Source organism: Anopheles arabiensis, chromosome 2, assembly GCF_016920715.1.
Source record: "Anopheles arabiensis isolate DONGOLA chromosome 2, AaraD3, whole genome shotgun sequence".
NCBI classification, from domain to species: Eukaryota; Metazoa; Arthropoda; class Insecta; order Diptera; family Culicidae; genus Anopheles; species Anopheles arabiensis.
Genome location: NC_053517.1, coordinates 106,685,371 through 106,709,945, shown reverse-complemented (window position 1 = coordinate 106,709,945; position 24,575 = coordinate 106,685,371). Strand labels below are relative to the sequence as shown.

The window sequence follows — 24,575 nt, the reverse complement described above, 5'->3', positions numbered from 1 at the left end:
CAACGAGGAATCTCCGTTGTGTTATGTCAGATGTCAGACGGTTCAGAGTGAAACCATTCTTGAATAATCAACGAACGACGAGCAATCAGTACTTCAGTATTATAGCTCGTTAAAATGGGTTTGATTTACCTCACTCGTGTCTGGACGGTGACAAGCATTTAGGAAACCATTTTGGAGAAATTGATCCCCATCCGCGCGCGATCCACACACGTCGGTAGAGCTACCCTTGTCTGAGATCTTGTCGGGCGGAATTAAATGAAAGTCTTTTACACACTACGAGCCAGACAACGAGGCCATTTTTGTGATCGCTGAAAGTGAAATTTGGCTATTTGCAAATTGTTGTTACCCCATTCACGCGCGTGAGTGTTGTGTGTGTGTTGGCGTTGGTGTCATGTTACCTCCCAATTTCCCCTTTTTTTTTTGCTGTACCTCCTCTGTCCGATCTCATCCGAGCCGCGACTGCGTTGGTGATAATGTTTCTCGTTGTTAGCGGGTCTTCTCTTGCGTACTGTTTGCGTCATTTTTTGCTGCTGTTTTTTTGTGTGCAAAACATTGCGATATGATGAACGGACAACTGGCGAACAGACGCGAGAGACAGAGAGAGAGCAGCGGTGTTGTTTCAGACATTTGTTTGCCATATTACCGTACTTGCCGTTTCGTGCGGATGTGCGTTTATCAAACGACCCGACGGCGGGATTGATCACCACCACACCAAACAAGAGAGGGCAACGTACGTACCTGGTTTGGAACACACTCTGATCCTCGCCAGGGTTACATCACCTGGCGTATGGGTGGTCTGCACTTGCACTTTTCCACTTGCACACGCAGCTGATGTGTGGTGGCTGATTAGCCAGACTAACGAGCTTTTCGCGTGGTGAAGCAACGTGAACGCTTGGACACAGACAGTGGACTGCGAGGAAGCGATTTTACAATCCCATTAAATCCGGGCATTAGGCATTAGGAAGCAAAGCATTCGGAAAATGTGCTCAAAAATGTACACGAATGGGTGTTATCCTATTCGTCACTTTTGTGATGATAGATGTGGAAAGCTTCACGTTTGTTATGTATTCATCTTGCGTGAGAGTGAGATATTTTTGGAACATTGAGCCTGGTGATAATCAATCTGCTGTTTGTGTTATTTCTTGGTAGTTCTCGCACTGTCCGCCAAAGAAGCCGCCACTCGTCATCGATTGAAGCTGGTAATGATATTACCTGTTCGGTGTAATTACAAGTCGTAAAACTTCCCCCTGGGGGGTTTATACAGTCTCTTGAAAACAAAAACCGTACCGAACGGAGAAGCTTCCGCCGCAAACGATGTCTTTCCGTTTGAAGTCTTCAAGATTGCGGCGTCTTGTTTGCAATTTCCTTGCTTAGCGCATTAATCCCCCGCAAGTATCATCATCCACATTAGAGATGAAGTAATTTGCGCAGGAATGGAATTCATTGCGCAAGCTCTCGGTGCGTTTTGTTGGGTTTTAAAAATAAAAGTTCTCCAATGTCTGAATGTAATCAGCGTGGTGCGAACTTTGTATGATGTGTCTTCAGGTCCATAGCCATACTTGGAGCATCCAAACAATGCACATGCACGCTGAGGAGGGCTGGTTTTGGGCTGTTCGTTTATCACCCACTTATCACGGTCCATTATCAACCCCCTCCCCAGCACGGCCTCACCTCACACAATGCCGTTAACAGTGTTTAATTAAACTTTATCGTTTGCTCTGCGCGCTCCCGCATCATCCCGCACAAACCGAGGAGAGAAGCGTTTGCGTTTGCTCCGGGGGCGATAAAAAGAAAGATAAATTGGCCCCCGTTTTAGTCATCGCCCGGGTGGTGATGGGGGAGCATAACTTTGACCATTCCGTCACTGATGTTGATGGGATGGGGGTAACGGGTGTTAGAATTTGGTGCAGCCATTTGCAGAAGGCAAAATCCCGAAAAGGAGACCGACCGAAGAACCGTATCTTCCAAGAGCTTAAAATGTCATAATTTATTGACACGACCCGACCCTGACTATGCATCCATCCCTCTGATAGCGGTTAAGGCTTCTCTCACAACCTCGCCATATTGTTTCAAGCGCCGTGTGTATCATAAAAGTAACCACGGAAGGAAAGGAACATGGTTCGAGTCGGGCAAAAACCTCTCCGGAAGCGGGCAATAATTCTCCACCGTAATCATGATCTTGTGGATTGCTTGCCGTCGAGACGATTGCACCCCTGTCTCTCTCGGGGGTCTAAAAACGTATCGAACCTCGAGTGTCCCAAAAATGGAGACTTGAGACTGATTTATGGCATGTACTTGGAGCGTGTGTAGCGCTTTGGAGCGAGAGCGAGCATACGGGGACTCTCTTTGGCGAATTAACATGCAAATTGTCCAGTTTCTTTACGGCCCTCGTGCTGCATGTGTGTTCCGTTTTGGCCAAATACAGTAATTGAAGCTTGATCAAAACCAATAAAATGAAACCAACCAACCAAAATGGTACTCTGCGCTTCGTAGTTTGTAGCCCCTTGTACCTGCTCCGGAAGGGAAAATGCACACCATTCCGTGTAAATCCAGTGCTCTTCCCTCCAGTGTCCCACCGGCTCGAAACCAGCCGTTTGGTCGATAATACCTTTTGCCCTTTTGCACACCCCTAACCCCTCGACGACACACCCCATCAATGTCCTTCTGGAATGTGAAACTTTGCCTTCACAGAAGGCAGCTTTCCGGTTGGGTTTCTTGCCGGGGAAAGAGGGTGGCTTTGTTTCAAAACTGGATTTTCCGGTAGATTTTCCACCAGCCCCAGCCACCATCGTGTGTCGCAGGTTCACGTGTGTCGGCCGGCGGTTTCAAGCGGAAGATTTATGTGAGCACCGGCCCCGGCTAAAAAGGGGTTTATCCCACGTGTTTCTATTTTCACGCTTCCGCGGTATACGGAGGCGGCTTCCCCGTTGAGTCACGAGGCGGATGTTCTCGTTGCCGTGTAATCATTTGAATCCTTTAGAGTGCATTTTCCTACCTACGCTAGAGAAGGTACGAGATATCGAAGGGATTGTTGTTTTTGAAGTCAATATTGGGACACGTTTTTGCAGAAGGAAAACATCGCTATAAAAACCTCTTGCAATCATAAACAAATATCATTGAACCCCCGCGTGTGTGTATTCGCCATGATAATGTTTACTAATGTTGTTTTCCTTTTCTTTCTCTCTCTCTCTCTCTCTGTCTTTGTAGGTAAGTGTTGTTTTCGTCCTGCTGTTTACTGCTGGGTTGAAGGATATTGAATTCCGGGAAGAGTTTACTTACTTGTGAGGAAGGTAAGAAACAACACCGTTCGATACCTTACCGCACCTTGTACGGTGTTTAAGTCCACACAAGGCAAAGCTTTGCGTCCTTGCGGCGAGTCGCAGATAACCCTCGAAGTTCGAAGGCACCTCTTCCTTCACCGCACCTCGCTTACCTCACTGGCGCCGGATGATCGTTCCATTGCCCGAGTAGCGCGTGCATATGGCCCGGTGCTGTCGCACAGTAAAACATCTCCACTCCGCTACACAGCTTCGCATATGATGACCTCCAGCTCTCAAGCAGAAGCCGGCGTCGTAGCGAGAGTGTGTTGAAAATTGATCGAATAAAATGTTCTGCCATATATGGGCTTGGCTTCTGCTATGCTCAGGACGGGGGACGCTGGCAGCTGGAGAACCAAGAGCCGCTGATCTCCTGTGTGTGCCAAACAGTGCTCCGAGGCAAAAACACGACCACCATAAAGGTGTTGTTGTTGTTGTTGTTGTTGTTTGTCGCTGTTCAATGCAAATCAACCCTCACCCCAAGCTGGAAGAGCTCTTCTTGCTCATGCTTCTCACCTACACCATGCGCTTTGCTATTTGGGATGGAAGGTTATCCGAAATGTGCACTCAAGCGCCCACGGTTTGAATACTGTTTGGAGTAGCGGGTGTGTGTTTTTTTTGTTTACCGGACGTCTAAATACCAATGTGTCAGAAGTACACGAGTCGTGTGTGCATGTGTGTATGTTTGCGGGCCATGGTACATACCCCTTGACTGCACTGTTGACATAATTCGCAATGAGCATACAATAGACGGAGGGGGCAGTTCTGGTTTGCATGTACCTCACTGTTGACCGCAGCACAACACATCGGAACATGTTCATTGCGACACGCACTCGAGTGACATTCTAGCGAGAAGGAGGGAGGCGAATTCATTACCCAAACACAACGAAATGCTGTTTAAATTAACATGCTCCACGTCAAGATGCATCATGAACTGGTAGTAAATATTGTGCTACCAAACATTTTTGGGGTGAGAGAAGCCCAGCCAAGCCAGGTTTCGTGTGTACAAATGAAACAGTCGGTCGTGTGTATGAATCGAGCGCGCGCAGTACGTGCGCCCATGCGTAGCGCTTTTGGTTGTTTTATGTTTATTAAGTCGTGTGCGCACGATGTAATAAATACAGATCACTAATCACCTTACCACATTAGACCTACAGCATAAATAGTTAAACAAAAATGGGGCGGTTGCGAGACCTCACTCTATCCTATCGCCCGATTCAGGTGATGGTCGTTTCCAGGGGTAAAGGTGCGTCGTGTAGCGTTGTGTTGGCAATCGCCGTACTTGCCGTCGGTGGTGGTGCAGTTGTTGGTATTGCTGTTGTTGTTTTTGTTGTTGCTATCCGCGTGTTGGATAACGTCGGTGGGACTGGAGATAGCGTTGTTGTTGGTTGCTCGGTAGACAGCGCACTAGTACTACTGGTCGCCGGTGCTGGTGCTGTTGGTGGTGATGTGACGATTGGCGATGTTTTGTCTGCGAAAGTCACGTCGGCAGTTGTCACTGTAGTGCTTGGCGGTGTCGTCGTCACTGTCACCGTCGTGGTTGGCGGTGGTGTGGTGGTAGTGGTTGTGGTGGACGTGGTCGTCGCCGCCGCCGCCGTTGAGGACGTACTTGAAGCAGATGAGGATACCATTCTCGGCTCGGTTGTTTCGATTCCGGGCGTTACATCCGTCGTCGTTTTACGTGCTCGAGATGGCTTGGCAGTGGTTGTTGTCGTCGTTGTTGTTGCTGTGGTTGTTGCTGTTGTCATACCAACAGTCGACAGTGATTCTGTTACTGCTACAGTGAGAGCGGGCGTTGTAATGGGTGTTGTTTCCTTGGACGTTTCGGTGGAAGTCGATCTACCCGAGTGCGACTTGGAGCGGCTCTTTCTTTTGCGATCCTTTTCCCGCCGAGAGGATCGGTTCGGTTTTGGGGTTATCACAACGGGCGGATCGGTTGCTTGTTCAAGTTCTCCCTTTAGCGCACAGGGGGTGTTCAGAATTTCCACCTCCTCCTCCACCTCCTTGGTCGTGGTCGTTGTTGGCGTCGTTCCCGGTGTAATGTGTCCCTCGGAACCGTTCGGGATGACAACAACGTGGGCAACTAAATTGGAAGCTTGATGTTCCGGCTCATCCATGGAAGCGTACATGGGTGCCATGGTGGATGGAGAACCCATCAATGTCGGCACTACACTGTCAACTGTCATGGGTTGATAGGGAGTCATTTGTGGATCAGCCTGAACTATTGGATAATTGTTCTGAGCAACGCTTAAAACTTCTGGAGGTTGCTGATATCCCGTTGGTTGTTCGTATCCTGTAGGCGGTTGATATCCTGTAGGTTGTTGATATCCTATTGGCTGTTGATATTGATCAGATGACGGATATGAGACGGATCGTCCCATTGGAGGATAAGTGGGACCAGAACTGCAAGGTGCAGGCGTCATATCAGGAGTTTGATAACATTTGTTCTGAACTTCGCTGAAGGTTTGTCCTTGGGGACAACATTTCTTCGGACAATCGTGTAGGCCTCTGAAAAGTAAAATCCAGAATTGAATCTCTACTACTAGGAACATTTACTCTACTGTACTTACATGCCCTCCTCACACGCATAATAGCACTCTGGTTCCACTGGATCCGTCAGATAGCCAGTGTACGGACATACGATGGTTTCAATCTCCTCCTCCAGCTCTTCCTCACTACAATCCAGCTCGGGGTACAGTATGGACACCAGCGCTCGTAGCATTGGGTACCGTCCGAATCCAGCACGTCCCCCGTAGTCATCTTCGTCCACGCTGAACAGTCCCATACCACCCAGCTGGTGGTGCTGTGCGTAATCTGCCTTCCGCCGCATAGACTCCACATCGTTGTAGGTGAGCCATTTTTTGGTGATGCCCTTGGTCAGCATGCCGTACGGGACGTGTCGCATATCGTCCCAGGACGTGCGGAAAGACTCGCGCGTGATCAGCTCCGTCGCGGACAGGTAGCTTAGGCGCATCACCGTTCTCAGCTTGGTCGTGGTGACGGTGTCGTTCTTGCAAATCTTGGAGATGTACAGATACGCGTAGCACGATCCCATGATAACCATCTTCCGGGGATTAAGACCCGCCTCGATGTAGGACATCACACTGTAGTTCTACGAAGGGGAGGAGTGTGCATACATTAGTGGATTAGTCTTAAGGTTCTTGTATTGAACCTTACGTTCTCGTACTTACGATGTTTAATCGATCCCGCGGCCCTTGCCCGTACAGCGGAGAGATGTGTGTCGGAGATGTTGGATTGTGGTAATCTCCGGTCAGCAGATTGACAAAATCAACCACCTCATTGATACGCGGCACATCGTAGCTGATCTCAATGTCCTTCGGATCAACACCAACCGTTAGCGAAAGTGTTATCCCGCACGCATTGGTTCTCAGGTAGAGATCACGCAAGAACACGATCAAATTCGTGCGATCCGATTCCGCCCCACCAAACTGGGCAGGATAGAACCACGCAATGTCCAGTCCGCCCAGCTTATGTTTGATGGTGAACGAGATCAGCTCATCCGACAGTGCAAAGCGGCTTTCGCTGGTTTTGAGCGCCTTCGAAAAGTGGGACGACTTTTGTGCTACCCCACCGATCGATATGATGAACTTCGCCTCGTCTCCAACATCGCTAAAGTGTTGCTTTAGCTTGCAGAAACGGTTCAACGAACGGCTGGACGTTTGCAGCAGCTCCAGGCTGCCATCCTTCCCCACTCCGATCAGATCGATCAGCACGATGTGCGAGCATAGGCCCGTCCGCAGGCTGTCGTAGTCATAGTGCTCGTTCGAGGCGGTAATAAAGCAAACGATCATGGGCAGCTGCACACCGTTCGACTGGCTTTCGCAGGGGAAAGAATGCACTACTCGCACCACACCGCACGCCAGCAACAACACCGTGACCAGACAGCTGGCGGTGCACAGAGCTGTCCGCCATGGAGCGCTCATCACGCTTAGAAACACTTGTACTGCAGAAAGTCTTAATGTCCGTGGCCAGCCACTGTTAGCTTCACTTAAGGCCGGGGGTTTTGTTCACTCACTCGCGGGGCAGAACAACCGAGTTCACAATCACGACACTTCTATAACGTGACCGCCAGGTGTCTGGCTAGCAATTGGTCGCGGTTTCGTAACCTGCGCGTACTTTTATACGACAGTGATTAGAACCTTGACGGCGGGGTCAGCACGGTCTAGAGCGGTTTTGTGCCTGATGCAAATGCCGCCGTCCCGTTTGGCACATGTCCAACTGGACATTCTTTGCTAGAAAGACTCGGTTCGCCCGAGCTTATCGGGCTCGGTAACTCTTGTCAGAGCCCATCCAGCGAATGGGCGACCGTGGAGTTGTTCTGGAAGGGCCATAATCGCACGAGGCGATTGATAAGAGCGTCATGGCCTTTCGGCGGGACATGTTTTTGTGGCTTAAAAGGTGTACGATATTATTCGAAAGCTGACCCTTTTTGGTAGCCCCCGTTCCAGTGTGCCCTATCAGACGGGTAGACGAAATCTGGGTGACAGTTTTACCAACTGCTTTTCCTTTTTTGGAATTCCTGTTTTCTATCAAAACAGAAACAAAACGTCGGAAAAGCTCTGAGGAGAATGTGGTTTTGTGGTTTGCTGGAGTGGGGTTTGTTTTCATTCACGGCCATTTCCCGCACCATTTGCGGACGCAATGATCACGTTTGCAGTTCTTTGAGTTTGTTTTTTAACAGAGGTCCGAAGAATTTCTACAGTTTTTATGTGATTTTTTGTTTCGTTTCACCTTTTTTGTAATGTTCTTGTGAAAGCAAATGGTTGATGAACTCCTCGTGCAGCAGGAATTTGAGTCGAACTCCGTTTCCAGTTGCTTCCAATTGCACACACGTGTGTGTGTTCCATCATCGACGATGTTGTAAGCGTCTACGCGTGCGGCGCAGGGTCCCATTTCCTACAAAGTGCAATCAGGCTAATGATGGATTTGTTTTCCTCACTCTTATCCCACAGCAGAAAACCGCAAAACGATCGATCAAGTGTGTGTACAGCAGCGTTAACCGCATCCATCCGACAACCGCTTTACTTTTTCGCCCCTTTGGGAGGTTGTAAAGGAAACACTCTGTTTTACTGTTGTGAGTGACACTAACGACGCTTCCTACTGCTGGTACTCTTATCAACAGCACTCTACAACTCCTGAGTTCGGTCCTTCAATCAGTTTTTTCTTCCACTTTCTATTGGGAAATTAATTGATCTGATGAGAAAGCAGTAACAACAAAAGCATGCCATTCATAAATCATAGAAAAAATGACAAGAATTGCATGGCGAGGAATGTGGATCATTGTCATTGTTATGAAGAAAAATTGACCAACCACGGTGGTGGCCAAACAAAGCTATTCTATCAGTGTCCTAAACATGATGCTCTTTTGCTCAATAACTCCTAATTGGAATCGGGCGGATTGCTTTATCACGTCCTTAATGCTTCAATGCACTTTTCCCGGACATCGACGACGACGTCCAACGGTATGATGGTATCGCCTCTGCGACCTTTTTGTGCAGTGCTCGTTGCTTGCTGCTACTAAATGTCATTGAGCTCGCCTAATAATGGATTGGTTTGTTATGTTTGCCTGGTCTCGTGGATGGCAAGCGGTGGATTTAGAGAACCCAGATGATAAATGTGGCGTAAAAAGTCACATTACTCGGATACAGCAAAGAGGAAAGAGAACAAAGGAGATCCTCGTCTTCTGTTGACTGGGCGCTTTGAGACGGGAAGGAAAATAATTAAAACTGCTACTGCTGCTAACAGCTCTACAGCTTTGATCATCATTACCCATCAAAGAGCTGGTGTTGAAAATGAGCGCTCTAAACGCTCTTTGAAAACATGGAAAGCTCTCACGCAAAAGAGACTCGTTTTCCGGTTCAATGGAAAGCGTTTTTCAGTATTCCTTCTATGTATTGCTGTTGGTGCACAGTCTCCGAAATAAATAAGCGATAGTGTCGCATGTTTTATGTAGTCATCGCGCCCGTCTGTGATGGAACGTGAGTGTATGTGTTGCGAGAGGTATTACGAATATGGTAACATGAGTGCAATAAAACTCAATTATCATTGTCACACCTGGCTGGTGTAGCTCCTTCGGGCGAGTTCTGTAAAATCATTCCCGTTGCGGTTATTTGATCGAAATGCCGAACGTGTATCATCAGTCACTTCAGGAACGGCATGTCCTTTTCGCTCAGATTTATAACCCCGGCCAGTGGCTGACCAGAATAAATTGATTTTAGGTGTGTGTGTCTGTGGTATGGCTTGGGGTGCCTCAATCACACTTTCTGCACCATCAAACCTCTACTTTAAGCTCCTCAAAGTGTGGATGCACTTTCCTCGATGCATATTTCATACTTCAGTCTGTTCCCGCCTGCAGAACGTGCGGTGGAAAAGTAATTTACCATTAATAATCGACAAACCCAGGATCATATTGGAAAATGGATTACAACATTGCCATTGCGATATCATGTCGGCAAACTACTTTATTGCCCCCCGGGTGCGCACCGGTGCACCAGTACGTACACGGTAATGGTCGCAGCACCCGAAATCGCATGAATAAAAAATGATTCTTAAGTCACGGACGGACGGACGGAAAGTGCACTTTCGATTCGCTTTTTCGCAGCAGCATACGGTGTTGTAAGGCAGAAGTCCAGCTTCCCAACCGTGTCGTCCGCACATGTGACACCAACGCTGTGTGTGAAGAATAAAAGCGCAGGAAGTGTGGTCGTCCAAGAGAGGAGATGGAGGAGCCACACGGTAGAGGGAATTCCATTTAATGGGTAAGCTTTGCTGCTGGTACGTACCGTTGCTTTCACGGCGTAGGCGAATCACTAATGCACCCGTAATGAGCCTAGGGACACACCTGGGAGCTTTCCCGGACACAGACGTACGGAAACGGTTCATTGCTCGACTGTCGCGAGTCCAACACCGTTTGCGCGAAACAAAAGCCAAAAGTCCCGTCGCCTCGGCAAAAGGATAATTAAACTCTTCTCCCAGGAGTCACATTTTTTGTTGTTGCTGCTGTTATTGCCAACCCACACACAGACCTAGAGAAATTGCCTCCGGGGGTCATATGCGGTACTTAAACACGAACTCTTAAATTCGTTGCGTTTGGGAGTAGAAATACAAAATAAAAGCCTCTTGCATGCACGGTTCACGAAGTCACGAGCAGACAGATACACAGGTACATACGGGAACAAAGCTGTCTTCGTTCGGAGGGCCCGTACAGGAGGGGAGGGAGGGGTATAGGACGAACTCGAGGATATTATCTGTATTTATGTGGTCGCGGTTGGGCAACAGTAACATACGCTCTGGAGTATAGAGAAAGAGAGAGAGAGCAAGCAAAAAACACGAACGTACGGACTTCTTCCCAGACTAATTCCGCCAGCATGGGAATGGAGCTCGGGCAGAGCGCACAGATCAACGACCATAGACAACATGTTGTGCAGTGTGTGTGGAGCTGGAGCTTTTTTGCATTCTTCGGCGGAAGGAATCACTTTTTTTTTGCATCGCTTGAAACCGTTTTGAATGGGTCGCCAGCCCCGCCATAGAACGAACGGTGGAGGATGGATTGCATTCGTTTGGAATTTCTTGCCGCTTTTGATACCACATTCCGAACGGTGGCGGCGGCGGCGGCGGAGTCTGTTTTGGGTGGCAAAAAAAAATAATCATCCCGTGGAGTCAACAGATGTGCAGAAGGGGCAGCAGATGCACATGGCTCGAGGCATGCCCGGAAGAGGAGAGAATATCGATCCGTCTGCCAGGCGGCCAATGCACCGGACGGAGCCGGTATATCGACGGTTCTGGTAAACCGCTGGTGCTTGATGGATTGTACATAAAACGCAGAGTGTGTAGAAGGAAACAGTTTGCCACAGAATGGTGCAGCATGGCCTTTTTTGCTTGCTTGGGAAGCTTTCGGATTAAATGGAGGAAAGATAAATGAGAGACAGGATGACGACCAGTTGCAGAAGAGATGTTTTCCAGTTCGCAAATAATTAATATCTCCCACTGATACACCACATGCAAACAAAGTTATCAACATTCTAAAGCTGTTTGCTCCTCTAAACAGGGCTACAACCGTTACTGCTTCATCGCGAGCAAAAGTGAGAGCTTAGAGCGTCATTATCTATGGTCAGTTTCACTGCTTAATTATATCATAACTCGTGGCTCGTGGCCCCAAGTTTCGAGAGTGAAATTTCGATCTTTTCGATGGAGAGTAGACCCAGTGTGTGTGTTTGTGTGCTTATGCTCGCATTTATCTGCACTTGGATGCACCGAGCAATGCACCGAGAATCTGAAAGTAATTTAAATTCAATTTAACTCCCCACCAGCACTGCGGCTCCATCAAACCCTACCGTTCGCCATAAATCAACAGCTCTATTTCGGACGCGTTGCACAAACTGCACCATATAACCGTGCCACCGCCGAGAAGCGCGAGAATTTCGGATATTCCTCCGTTTTTACCGTGCCGCTGCCCCAGGGGGGCGTTGGAGATTGCATTTTATTTATTTACCGTGATTGAATTGTGTTTCAGTTATTTTGAAGCGAAAGCAATCCGGTTAGTTGATGGTGGATTGCTAGGTGGAATATGTGATTGGAGTTGGTGTGATTTACATTCAAATTTTACATCAAAACTAGATGATCTTTATGAAGATATTCGAGCGAATGTGCGTAAATCTTAATCGAAATCCATGCGATTCATTTAGCACGCTTCATCGAATATGTTGATCTAAAAGTTTTCCTATCTGTTCTTGATCTCCTCCCATACCCATATCATGCAAATCCATTAAAGTGTGGGTGCAACGACTTCTGAAGCAAGTTCTTGAACCCAGCAATTTCCCCAAACTTTGGAGAGTGTAAAATGGGCACCCCCGTTGCTTCCAATGTATTTCCTTGAAGCGTTTCTTTTTGCAAACTTTGAATGTTTTATCTCACTTAAGATGAGGGAGGAGGTGTGTGGGAAGAATCGTTTATGTTCGTGCCATGCTCAAGCATCCGTGCACGAGGTTGACCGTTTTAGAAAATTTTCATCTCCAAACAATGAACTCCTCTCCCGACGCCGCAGCAGGACCGTTGCTGCTTCGAAGTTTTGGGATGAGCATCTTCGCACGACTTGTCGCACGAGGAGAGGATGCTGAAGGATGCTTCCTTATAACTCCTTTACAGGCACAGCCAGCCAGCAGCAGCCTTCTTTGTGTTGCTGCATCCCAGTTGCTGGGAGAGAGATATTGGGGCCGAGAGGACAGGCAGGCTTGTTGATGCAGACAGTAAATTCACACTCTAATGCTGAGAGTGTGTATCATCCTCTAGTCCGCTTCCTTTTTCGCTTGGGGAAGACCGTAGCCGTGAATGCTGACACTTTTTTTTTAAATGGAAACAAAGGAAGTGATGCATAAAAATGGGAAAGTTATATCCATGGATCATTGGAGCTGCTTCCGTTCTGTTGCCGAAGGAGACTCCCGCAAGAACAAGGAACCCTTGAACACATTGTCGTCTTTGTATTTTGCTTGCTACAGGTTAGTGTCTGGGTGTGAAAATGGTTCCGTGCCGCCTGTGCCGGGATGTGTTTTTTTGGTAGCAAAAAGCGATGAATTATGTACAGCTTGATAATTAGAAAACTTCTTCACCATAGCTTACACCCAACTCTCACGCAGAACCATCTCCATCAATCTAGAGCTGGTTCGTGTTTGCTAATAACTTAAACGAACGTTAGACGTGTGAGAATGTCCAGCGCTTGTTCCGAACTTTTGCTGCATCGAAAAGCGGCCAATTAATTATTCAAACGAAGTACACAAGCGCATATTTCCGGGCTGGTGAGGTTGGTGCATTGCAGATGTAAACCAGAAGATTGCAGGGACAAGACACAGTGCAGTTGTGTTGAATTCGTACGAGATTTAAAGCAATCTACCACCTCCGGTGGTTTTAAAGCTCGCTCCCGCCCCAGCATCGACGCACACAATCGAAAAGCAAATTCCATTCAATTATTTCTGACCGGTAAATTGGCCTATTGGGAATGTAATCTCTCACAGGCGCTCCATTTTGGGGCTCCAACACATCGACAGCTTATTTAAAGGGGAGAAAAGGGGGAGCAAAAAATCAACATCATTCAGAATAATAGCATCAATCAACGCGGCGAGTCTAACTTGTTGATACGTTGTATGTTTCTTCCGCTTCTCGCTGGAGATTCTGCTGTAACTTACAGACATTTCAAGCCAGCCAGCATCTCTACCCAAAGGTACGTGTGTGGTGTGTGGCACCTTTTGCAGAGTTCCATTTCCGATAGCCGACTGCTTTTCATTTGCGCAAGAGTGTTTCGATCGCTCCAGTGGAGCAAACGGCCGCCGCTTCTCATCATGTAAATGGAATGTAGTTCCTGTGTACGCCGGACGCAGGGCAGCAGCCGGCGTCAATTCGGAGGATGTGTTAAGATTATAAACTTCCTGTTTCTATGGCCCAGAAACGCGATCCATTCTGGAATTGAAAACACACATCACCAAACACCAGAGCCCGGCTTCATTGAGCTGGGAGAGAGATGTTTGAGGTACAGAAACACACACGAGATGGTGGAGTGTAGTTTGTAAAGGTGTTTTTCACGTTGAGGCTGGAGCACACCGAGATCGTGCTGTAATGAAAAGGAACACTTTCCATTTCCTCTTCCATTCTCTGTAGAATATCCGGCAGCAAACAGTGTGTCGGTGTGGCTGTAAATAGTCGTCCACCGTTTGGACGTCGTCGTCGGCGCACCGTTGGACGTGTGAGATTGTCACCGGAATGGCACAAACGGGCGTGCCACTCTGGGTTGATGGGTTTTTATTTAGAACGCTTTTTTAATTGAAATTCTAAAGTAGAACACAAGCAGGAAAGGTGTTATTTTTACTGCAATCTCTCTTTTATGTGAGGGAAAAATAGAGTTTTTCCTATTCGGAACCCTGGATAAGTTTATTTGGGGAAATAATTTGATTGGCAATGGGTGCGCATGAAAGCTTCAAACAAATGTTCAATTGTTTGTTTTTTGCTGGGACTTCCATGTAATCACATTTCAATTTGAATTCTTGATTGGGTTACAACACGTGACGCCGCGGGGTGGTATGAATCTCTATAAATGGGCGTTTATTTGCGACAAAATTCCTAAGGGACACCTGCAACACACGCGCCATTCGCACCTTAGCAACGGAAGCATTTCGGAAGCATTCTTCCATCCCAGGCGTGGAAATGTTTTATCGCCTGCCGCCTCACACATGTGAGTCCCGAAAAGGTATCGAGGAGTGTTGAATTATATTTCGATGATTTATTACGCGGCCTTTTTTCTGATTTTTAGACGTTCTAAAAGGACCAAGAGGCAAAGAGGCCCAATGCCTTCCCCCAAAACCTTTTGTGTGATTTATTGAATTAAGCCCATCAAGTGACGAGCGCGCCCACCTTTCGAGCCGACGAAAGGTCGACGTAAAAAGGGAAGTGTCAGTTCTTGCGAAAAGAAGAAATGTCACCCAAAAGTAGTCGCATTTCGTTTGTCTCACGTACCGTTTTTCGTAAACTCCACCGCCGCCGCCCGAGTGCTTTGTTTCGGGCGTGATGGTGGTGCCCGAGCGTACGTGACATCTCTTCCCTGGTGTGGTGGTAGTAATGTTACAGCCCATCGGACGCGGCCCTGTGTTACATTGGGCCCCTTTGGAACTGTGGAGCACACCATTATTCTGACCGTGCTCTTAGGGAAACAAAATCCTCTGCCACAAACTGTAGAGTGTCCACACTGCACGTGCGGCGGTGTCGAGAAGTTAGGAACTCGCGGGGTTGGTCGTCTTTGGGACAGCTTAGTCGTGCTTAGTTAATGCGAAACAGCGAACTCTTCGGCTTTTGGAAGTACACTTTCGCATTTCACTTTCAGCCTTCATCACCTCACACTCTGTACATCCGGCATTACCTGCGAGGGTTAGTGAATTAGTTTTGGAGTAGCCGTTGTCGTTTAACTGTCTCGACACACACTTTGAAACCACACGCATGCACACAGAGAGAGCGAGAGAAGTGCAGTGTGTGTTGTGGATGGAATTGTAATTGCATCCCCATCAATTGCGCCCCAGACAGGTGTGTGCCGTGGCCAGTAAAACGAAGGGACAAGCGAGAGAGAGGTCGTGTTCCGTTCCCTTTTTCCACCTCCCCGATCTGACCACTCCACCACTCGTATAGGTGTCCAATTGAAGGGTTCAAGGCTCCCGCGCGCCTTACTTTCCCTACGCTTTCATCATGCAACTGCTCCAACTGCTAACTCCCCGTCTATTTGTCGATGACAACGTTAAGCAATTAAAAGAAAATGAGCCTCCAACAGGAAGTGTGGTGAGAGCGGCCGGTTGGAGCAGGCCCCTTTTGTTTACACACACACTTTGCCCTTGGTTGGCAGAAAAGTGCAACTCGGTGCAAATTTCTAGTGCATTCATTCTTTTCCCATCTGCATTGTTATTAAAAGGGGGGAGGGCTGCTGCTACGACTGCTGCTGCTATTGAGACGCGATAATGTGAAGATGAGTTATTAGAGCAACGATTGTGATGCGTAGTTCTTTTTTTTTGCGCTGCTAGAATGTTGATGATGGATGCGCCTACGTTGTAATAAGCTGCGTCATGTAGAAAATTAGTCACGCAATAATATGCGTGTTGTGTGTATGTGCGTGTACGTTTGTTGAATTGCATTGTCAAGTGCAACTTTGTGTGGTGCAGTAAAAAAGGCCCTTCAAACTCTTCTGGTGTCTTTTTCTTTGTTGCTGAAGAGCGCAAAACGGGGAGATAGATAGAAGTCGAACAATCTACCTACACACACACACCGATCGAGTGCTGTTGAAAATAATGATCTATTTTATATTGTTGAACTGTCCTGCACGTGATTGGATCTCATGCCTTACAAAAGTGGGCTCTTTTTTCTTTCACCGGTGGTCTTCCTTTTTAGCATATTTGAGAGCGAAGGCGAATGGGGGCCAAGCAGCCAGCAGTCAATAATGCTAAATCACCGATTAATGTTCCCGTTATGCTGCCTTCTGAGGACCATAATGAACCTATCACATTTACAGATTAGGCTTCGTGCTGTCTTGTGAGGCTTCGTTGCTCTCTCTCTTTTTGGATCACGGGAGTCACGGTTTCGTCTTCTTCTGGTAGACGTCTTTCTTTGACCGTGACCCTTGCCGGCCTATCGTTGAATCATCCCACCACAAAGCGGAAAACCAAAGCCCCCGGAAAGCAGCGTGCGAGGGACGAAAATTGCCGCGTTAGTTCCCTCTGGGGAAGGCAGTAGTTGGCCGTTGCGATGGATCTTTTTTCTCGAGAAAAACTTATGAGTCATCGTTGTCATCTCCGGTTGTGTCGTGAGGGTTGGTTTTTTTTCGTTGTTATCCCTCCTGTTTTATGCCGGCTTTAGCTTGGTTGTAAACAATGAAAGGTACAACTTTGATAAAAAGAAAGAAACCCCGTTAATGGGTTATAATGGAGAGCGGCCTGGGTTCCACTGGTCACGAACATGAACCGCCACAGACACATGCCAATACATGTCGTTCCGACATGACGGGTTACTACCGAGCAGGCTGGGAGAAGGTGGTTTGCGTGTGTTGCGCGATTCGGTCGCTTGATTTAGGGTTGTGTCGAAGGCTCTTCCTTTCATGCGAATCTCTCGTCTCACATATGCGCGTTACCTTGAATTTTGTGCGAAAAATAGTATGTTCCGGGGTTTATTTTCGTGGTGAATGGCGGAATGGTTGGGCGTAGCACAACCTTCCATGTCACACCCATTCGCCAAATTGTCCAATAACGCAACTGTGTCCGTCCACAAGTGATTGCATAAGGGGTGGCACATACACACACCCAACTTCCCCAACACCGAGGACACACAAACGCGGAAAGGCACACGTGTGTGTTGAGTCTCGCTGGTGAGTTGTGGAGATGCGTTCGTAGAGTAACGCCGGCGTGTGTGCATTCTAATCGGAAGCTTAGCTTAGGAGTGTGTGCTAGAATGACTCATTTGTGGATTAGTGCGATGTGTGGTCCGTTGGTTGGGAAGAATCTTTCCGCCTTAAATTAGTGTGAGATAATGAGCTTGTTGTTGTGTCACGTTCTAGTTGTTTGAAGAGAACACTTTGGAGCAGAGATGTCATGCTAAATAGAAGCACTGTGCTAAGCTGAAGCAAATAGCAAGGAACATCAATTCTGTGGGATATGGTTTGGGTTTTTTTTCCCTCCCGCGACAGTGTGATTGATTTTCCCATTGCACGATATTTTGAGGCGACGACATCAGCAAACGACTAACCCTAGAATACTCTGTATGCAAAGCGAGAGGTAACATTGATTAGTGTCTCTCTCCCTGTTGCGACTTTGTGCAAGTGATTGATGTGCAGTGGTGTAGAATTAATTAGCACGTTTTGTCGGGTTGGTAGCGCACGCTTTCCCGGGGGACGGAAGCGCTAGAACTAATCTGAATATTCGCTCAGTGCAGCATAAAAATAATTGCCCTGCTACCCTCTTCTCAACAGTATTTGTGCCGGCATATCTATAATAAAACATTACGCCTTACCGCTTTTCTTTTGTTTTCCGTACCTCTTTTCCAGCTACAAGCAGCAACAGTTGATTAAAAGCAAAAGCCAATCCGAGCTTGCCACCTTCATACCGGCGTCGGCCATCATCTACCATAATACGGCCAACAACGGCGGTGCACCGGCGGCACCATCAGCACTACTAACGCACGGCGGCAGCAGTAATGCATTCGGTCTCGGTGGCATTGCTGCACCATCGACCACAGCCCTAACTGCTGCCTCAGCCCCTCACGGCTTCTACCCCGAGCAGAACAACAATAATAATCATCACAGCAGCTTCGGACACGGTTCCGGACAGCAGCAGCAGCAGCAGAGGACGGAGGACGACTTCAGTTTCCCAGCGTTCGGTGCACTGCGCCGCTGCCTGACAGAGGAGATGCGCCCCGACCAGGACGGTTCGATGGTGAAGAGCGTGTCGATAGCGGAGCGGCTGGCGGCACTGAAGAAGAGCGGCGAGGACGATTGGCGCAAGCGCGTCTCCAAGAAGGATGTGCCCGACGACGTGCGGCGGGAAAATCTGGTCAATGTAAGTAAACGTAACGCAAGCGTAACGCTAACGTGCTCTATTCCTCGCGTAGCTCGTAACGCTTTGAAGGTGATGCAAATTGCATACCTTTAGGCGGGTAGCCGGTATGGTAACGGGGGAGCGAATTTTGGATTGGATGTGTTACAGCCGGATGCGGTTTAATTTCCAAAACAAGGTGGAATTTTGATGATCCGTGCTCTCGAATACGTTAACCTTGAAACGTTCACATGTTCGCTTGCCTGTTCCCTCTCTCGCTTCCTTATCCTCTTTCTCACGGAAGCAACAACCAGTTTTTAGCTCACTCTTTTGCCTTTTCCTCTTCGGCTTAACTTATGCTCATCGCGGGTTATGCGGGGTTATGTTTGACTCGATGAGTCTTCGCTTTGCGGATCCTGTACACTTGAGCGTTGTTTGTTGGATCGGGAGCACTACAGAAACACACACACACACATGGGACTTGATTTCGATCGAGTTTGCATGTTAATTTGCATTTTAATTGTTTGCGAGAACATACCGGACGACGGGAATGCCCCCCCCCCCATGGACAAAGTGCAAATATACAGTACAGATCTCTCTTTGCTTGGCCGATTGTGTTTGCGGTGTGCTAAGTGTGCATAAACACAGTGCTTCTGTTGCTGCCCTTGAGGGGACCGTCTTGATGGTGATCGTCTAGAATCTCGAGATCGGGTGCCGCGTCTTAGCGCAGTACATTACTTTACTTTACGGGTCACTTGCGATGTGAATGAGGAATACTTGATTTGCTTTCCTTTTGCGGTCTCTTCGGGTGTTTCTGTGTTCATCATCAGTAAAACAAACGAACGCATTTATCTTGCAGTTTGTGCAGCGCCTTCCCGAGAGGCCTCCGCTGATCAATGTCTCTCATTTGTTACCGTTTGTTTTGGAAGAGTTCTGTGAATAGGAATGCACTGGCGGGATTCATAAAACATTCCACGATCGGGCGTTAGTACGTGCGTTTTCTTCGCCATAACAAAAATGCGTCTTCTTGTGATGTGTTTGTTGATATTCACCTGCATCAAACACACGCTGCTGCGGCTGCCACTCTAATGTGTTAGGTGTGTGTAGTGGTATTGGTTCGTTGGTTTCGCCGGCTTCTTTTCTAGATAAGATAGCAAAACACGGCACGCTAACACCACTCTACCGGGATTGGCCGGGCTCTGTGCAGGGTGCGGGCGCGTGCGGAGGTGCATCATCAATCACGCTCACAACACACGAAACGACCGTCCAAGCTTAAACGCACCACACACGCGCACACTCGTTGCGATGATTGCACAGTATTGGCCGGTACGGCATCGGGTCACCATCGCGCTCTCGCTCTCCGTCCCGCGTCGTGTCTCGCATATCAGTAAAAACCCAGCAGTGTGTGTAGAGTGTGTCCACCGACCAGCAGCAGTAGTAGCCGCATATCAGCACACAACCGCACACTGTTGTGGTGTAGTTGGTTGTGTTGTCACTGCTCTGCAATACGGACGCTTCCTTCCACGGTCCAGACCCTCACAAAACGACGTTGTTACGCGGCAAAGAATCGGCAGCAAACGCGCGCAGACACGGCGCAAACTGGTTCAGTTGTATCCTGTACGCGGTCGGCTGCTGACGCGTGCGCTGAATGTGCTGCTGCTGCTCATCACGGGCAGCTGTGTGTGTATTAGGAGAAAGAAACAAACAGAAGTAAACAACAGGCAGTGGTAGCAAAAACTAAAAACAGAAGAGTGAATTCCGTGGAACCACCCACCCCGCTTATTAAGCGTGAAGTGAGAGTTGGTGGCGCTCGTGCGTGATCTTGAGATACATTCCAGCTCCCTCGCTAGCCGCCGTCGTTCCAAGGCACCATGAATCATGCGCTGGTATTTACTGGTGGCAGCTCCAGCCCCGGCAGCTATTGGGAAGAAGCGATCAGTCTCGTCGTTCGGCTCGGTACGCTGCTGCAAACATTAGTCATCCCGCTGCTGCTGGTGATCGGGGCGCAATTTGCGGTACAGCTGTATAACGGCGTCCGCCGGGAGGCAGAGCGGCTGCTCGAACGGCACGTCGATGCATTGCAGCGCGACCGCCAGCGGCTGATAGAGGAGATCAAGCTCGATCTGCTGCGGACGCTCAACAACAAAGGAGCGAAGGAGGAGGAGTCATCGGCGGTGCAGAAGGCTTCCGAGGCAGAGTGTGATTATCGTAGTACCATAAAGCAGTCGGAATGTGCATCGGAAAAGTCAACCATCATCTCACCCGTACTGTCATCCACGCCGAGTTCTGGCTTTGTAAAGAATGGCAGCACAACGACGGGCAGATCTAATCAGACCCCATTGGAGCGGCGACGACCGGCCACATCGCCCTCCTCCACCAAAGCCACCGAATGGATCCCGACCCGCCGCCACCGGCTGGATCGCAAAGAGTGCAGCAACATTGTGAATGAAATCATTTATCAAATTCAATCAGGCACGCGAACTGGGGAAGATTGCAATAGCAGCAGTCCGGGGAAGTCGGGAATTCCCGAAGGTACTACCCAACGTTCAGGAAATGCGGAAGATTCGGCGGTGCTGCGGGATGTGCACAGTCGTAACGTGGTCGCTCGCATGAAGACACTGTTCGAGCAGCCGATGGGGCGACCCCAGATGACCTCCGTGAAGTTTGCCACCACGCCCGAGAGGCAACCATCACCGGCAGCACCGGAATCAACGCCACGGCGACATTTCAGCAACGTTGTGAACATTCTTCGCCGCAGCGAACCCAACTCCTCGTACGGGTCGCGCTCCATCAGTGCTAGCCTGGAGAACCTGAGGCCTGCCGGTGCTGCAGGGTACCCGAAGGCTTCCTCCGAACCTCCCACAGTGATCCGAATGCGACGACGCATCCGCTCCCAGCAAAGTTTGTCCGAATCGGTCGAGGACATCCTGGAGTCGGAACGGTTCTCCAAACGCTTGTCCCAGTACTCGATCAGTGATCTGCTGGATGAGGATGAGGCTGAGAGTGGAAAGCAACCACTGGAGCGATACAGTGGAGAAGCCAAGTACGATCGGGTGTCGCGAGGTCTCAAAACGCTTTCCACCTTTTCCCTGTCCGAGTTGCTGCAGGATGACGAAATGACGACGGTTGATGGGGCGGAAGCAGAACCGGAAGTGGTACTGCGCAAATCGAAACCTAGCGCGACGCCCGCCTCCTATCGCAATGCCGTCGATAACATTGAGCAAATCCTAATTGCGGAGAACCTATCGAAAGACTACTGGAAGTACTCCATCTCGAACTTGCTGGACAGCATGGAGGAGGACGGTGGTATCGTGTCGCTGCAGTGATGATGTGTGTAGCTCCCAGTAAAGCACCTAAGCCCCAACCTCTTCCGCCCTTGTACCTATAAACTGGCTTATCTTGGGACGGCCTGCAAAGGTGCTTAAAAAGTCACCCGAGGAGAGAGGGCTTAACAGAGAGACTGATAGCGCAGTAAGGCGACTACCACTGGTGCTGGTGCGTGGTGACTCCCCGAGGATATCCACCCAACGCTTATAGATACTGTGTCAAGGCAGCTACGAGCTTTAGTGTACAATCGAACAAACAAAGGAAGCAAAAGAAGTAACGAGTCAATTCCCGCTAAAGGCTGTGATTGGATTTATTGTTGCACGGGTCAGCCTGTGTTGGTGTGTGTGTGTGTAACGCAACACACTGTACGACCGCGTGATGAAGCATTATTATATTTAGGGTGTTATAAGTGCAAGAGTGACGTAAATCAATTCCAGTTAGTATCAAGGTGTTGCAATGTATGTTCTTTACCGTAAGAAGAAGGTGTTTTACGAGGCAAATACACCCTCCCGTCGACCCGTCCAAGTTACTGCTACGTTTACTTTATCGAGGTGTAATAGGAGCGCACTCCATGATGTCTACTCTGAAGCAGGTAATTTTGTGAAACTGAATGAGAGGGGTGTGGCCCCTCGGTCTACCCGGGGTCGGCTGGAGGTTCGATTTGTGATTCGGTGTGACCTTTAAAAGGCCGTCTTCGAACCCGCTGCTCAATCACTGTCGCTCTAACGATCCGATTAATGGTATGTCTTTATGAGTTATCGAAGCGATGCGGCGAGGAACCACGGAATGCTTTAATGGAGGAATGATAAAAAAAATTGTGGATGATGGGACCCAGGGAAGGTTGAGTTATTTCGTCGCTTATTGCCAACCACACCCCAAAAACACACACACACACACACACACACACACACAGATTGGATGGAGAAGGAGGAGTACGTACGCATCGTTGCGTGTAGTAGCTGTACGATGATGCTATCTGTCGTTTCGTTTCGCTTGCTCTCCACGACATTATGACCTCCTTGGGTCGAGCGTTTAACCTGCCCCGAAGATGGGGAGAGACAGTACAGAAAGGCCCAAAGTGATGTGAAAAAAACGGTCACAGTTGAGGAGAAGAAGGTGGTTCCTCCCCTCATCCAAACACCATTTAACGTCATTAATTTCTTAATTAGCCATGACTGTGTAATGATGGATGATATCACTACTATCGGGTGGTCGCACATTGGTATATTGTCACCCTCACTTGCCTTATCAGTGGAATGGGATGGGGGCTTTCTTTGCGGATTGTTTTATGCATTATGACTGTATGTAAACAGATAACAACACGTCACGCTTGTCTAACTCGCACACACACCTTTGTTTTGCCATTGCAGAATGCACTCATCGTTGCCAAGTCCCACGAAAGCCCAGTGAAAAACAACTCACCACGACCGTTCAGTCGGCCGGCGGACCTGGAGGGTGGAAACATTTCCGATCGGTTGGGCAAGATCAAGACGTCGTCGGAAAATTGGAAAAATCGTGTCGGTAAGTTCTGTGTTTTTGTTTTTGGCGATCGTTGCAATTGTGTATCGAAGACTAATTATTCTTTTTTGCTCTTCCAGAACTCTCCGATGCGACCAACTTCACCGTTGCGGGCCGGCTGCCCGCAACCAAATCGCCCAAGCTACCGTTCATCAAGTCGGACACGAAGCAATCGCCCGCGATGAACGTGTTCCGCAGCGTTAACCCACCGCAGCTCGGCCTGTCCAAGAGTCCCTCGATGATGGTGTCCTCCGTGGTCACTTCCTCGACCGTTTACGGACAGCAGCCACCGACGGCGGCAGCGCCGCCAGCATTCGGTGCCCGCCCTACCAGCGTTCCGGCGCCCCAATTTTCTAGTCCCGCTCCGGCAATGTTCCAGCAGCAGAGCCAGCAGCAGCAGCAGCAGCAGCAGCACCGTGTGGTTGAAAGTCTCATGAAGCGTAGCATAAGCGTGCCGGGCGTACCGTCCGGCGGCGAGCGAACGTTTGGCGGCGATCTCAAAACACAACAACCGGTCGGCTCGAAGGTCGCCATCCCGAAGCTGGACGATGAAAGCTTCGGCTCGTTCTTCGGGAAGGTGGCGAACGGTGCGACCAGCACGGCCACAACCGGCAGCTTTAGCAGCAGCCTCACCAGCAGCAGCAGTATGATGAGTAGCAGCAGCTCCACCGCCGAGGTTACGTTCGGTGATCTCGACACACTCAAGACCAGCGGCGAGAAGCTGACGCAGAAGAAGGTGGTACAGGGGCCGCGGGGCCGCCGGGCCATGTCGCGCAATCCGCTCAAGACGCTGGCCGCCCGGGACGACCTGCAGACGGAGTACACCGAGATAAGGACAGGCATCGCCGACAAGGAGATGCGCCGACTTAAACTAGAAGCAAGTAAGTAGCGGGGCGATCGCGCGTCTTGTTTCCCCTACTCCGGTGCAGCCTTGAGGTGTACGTGTGTGTGTGTATGTGTGTGTGAGTGTGTGCATTTATGTTTTTGCGCGTGCTTTTCTTGTTGTTGTCAGCCACCTTCATCCTCAGAGGATCATCTATCTCTCTCGAAAAGGTGTTCTTAAAAAAAGGATCCTTTTGGAAGATGATCCTCTGTGGGATGAATTTGCCGTGCTTGACCGCGCTGCATCACTACCACAACATCCTCCTACTACTTACACACCCCGCTAGCCTTCTCAATGCACGAAACTGTTCTTAACACGTGCTCCCTCTCATGTTCCCTCAATAATGCTAACCTGGCTCTGGCGTACGATGGTGGCATCCCCGTGCCCTGTCCGTGTCGCCGTTTTTTCTCTCTGTGTTCTTTTTTTTCATCCCTTTGTGTTCCCACTACCACCCCTACCCACCGC

The 24,575-nt window shown here is 49.0% G+C and overlaps 3 protein-coding genes across 16 annotated transcripts in view; 2 read left to right on the top strand and 1 right to left on the bottom strand.

Moving 5' to 3' along the window:
- The window catches only part of LOC120908831 (supervillin), a 192,768-nt gene that overhangs the window by 162,456 nt on the left and 5,737 nt on the right, over nt 1-24,575 (top strand). For 13 of the 14 annotated variants that reach the window (XM_040320260.1, XM_040320259.1, XM_040320264.1 and 10 more), the window contains 3 exons: nt 17,896-18,406; nt 23,080-23,230; nt 23,308-24,108. In XM_040320260.1, the coding sequence (XP_040176194.1) occupies nt 17,896-18,406; nt 23,080-23,230; nt 23,308-24,108 (1,463 nt within the window). Of the gene's footprint in view, nt 1-17,895; nt 18,407-21,730; nt 22,302-23,079; nt 23,231-23,307; nt 24,109-24,575 lie in introns of those variants that run through there. The other variant, XM_040320273.1, reaches the window with a different exon arrangement.
- LOC120908833 lies at nt 4,345-7,448 on the bottom strand. The gene is made up of 3 exons (XM_040320278.1): nt 6,509-7,448; nt 5,888-6,429; nt 4,345-5,825 (listed from the first exon to the last, which is right to left on the bottom strand). The coding sequence occupies exons 1-3, from the start codon at nt 7,259-7,261 to the stop codon at nt 4,535-4,537; spliced, it is 2,586 nt and encodes an 861-aa protein (XP_040176212.1). The 5' UTR covers nt 7,262-7,448; the 3' UTR covers nt 4,345-4,534.
- Nucleotides 18,993-21,750, top strand: LOC120908834. Its single transcript, XM_040320279.1, has one exon. The coding sequence runs from the start codon at nt 20,254-20,256 to the stop codon at nt 21,706-21,708; it is 1,455 nt and encodes a 484-aa protein (XP_040176213.1). The 5' UTR covers nt 18,993-20,253; the 3' UTR covers nt 21,709-21,750.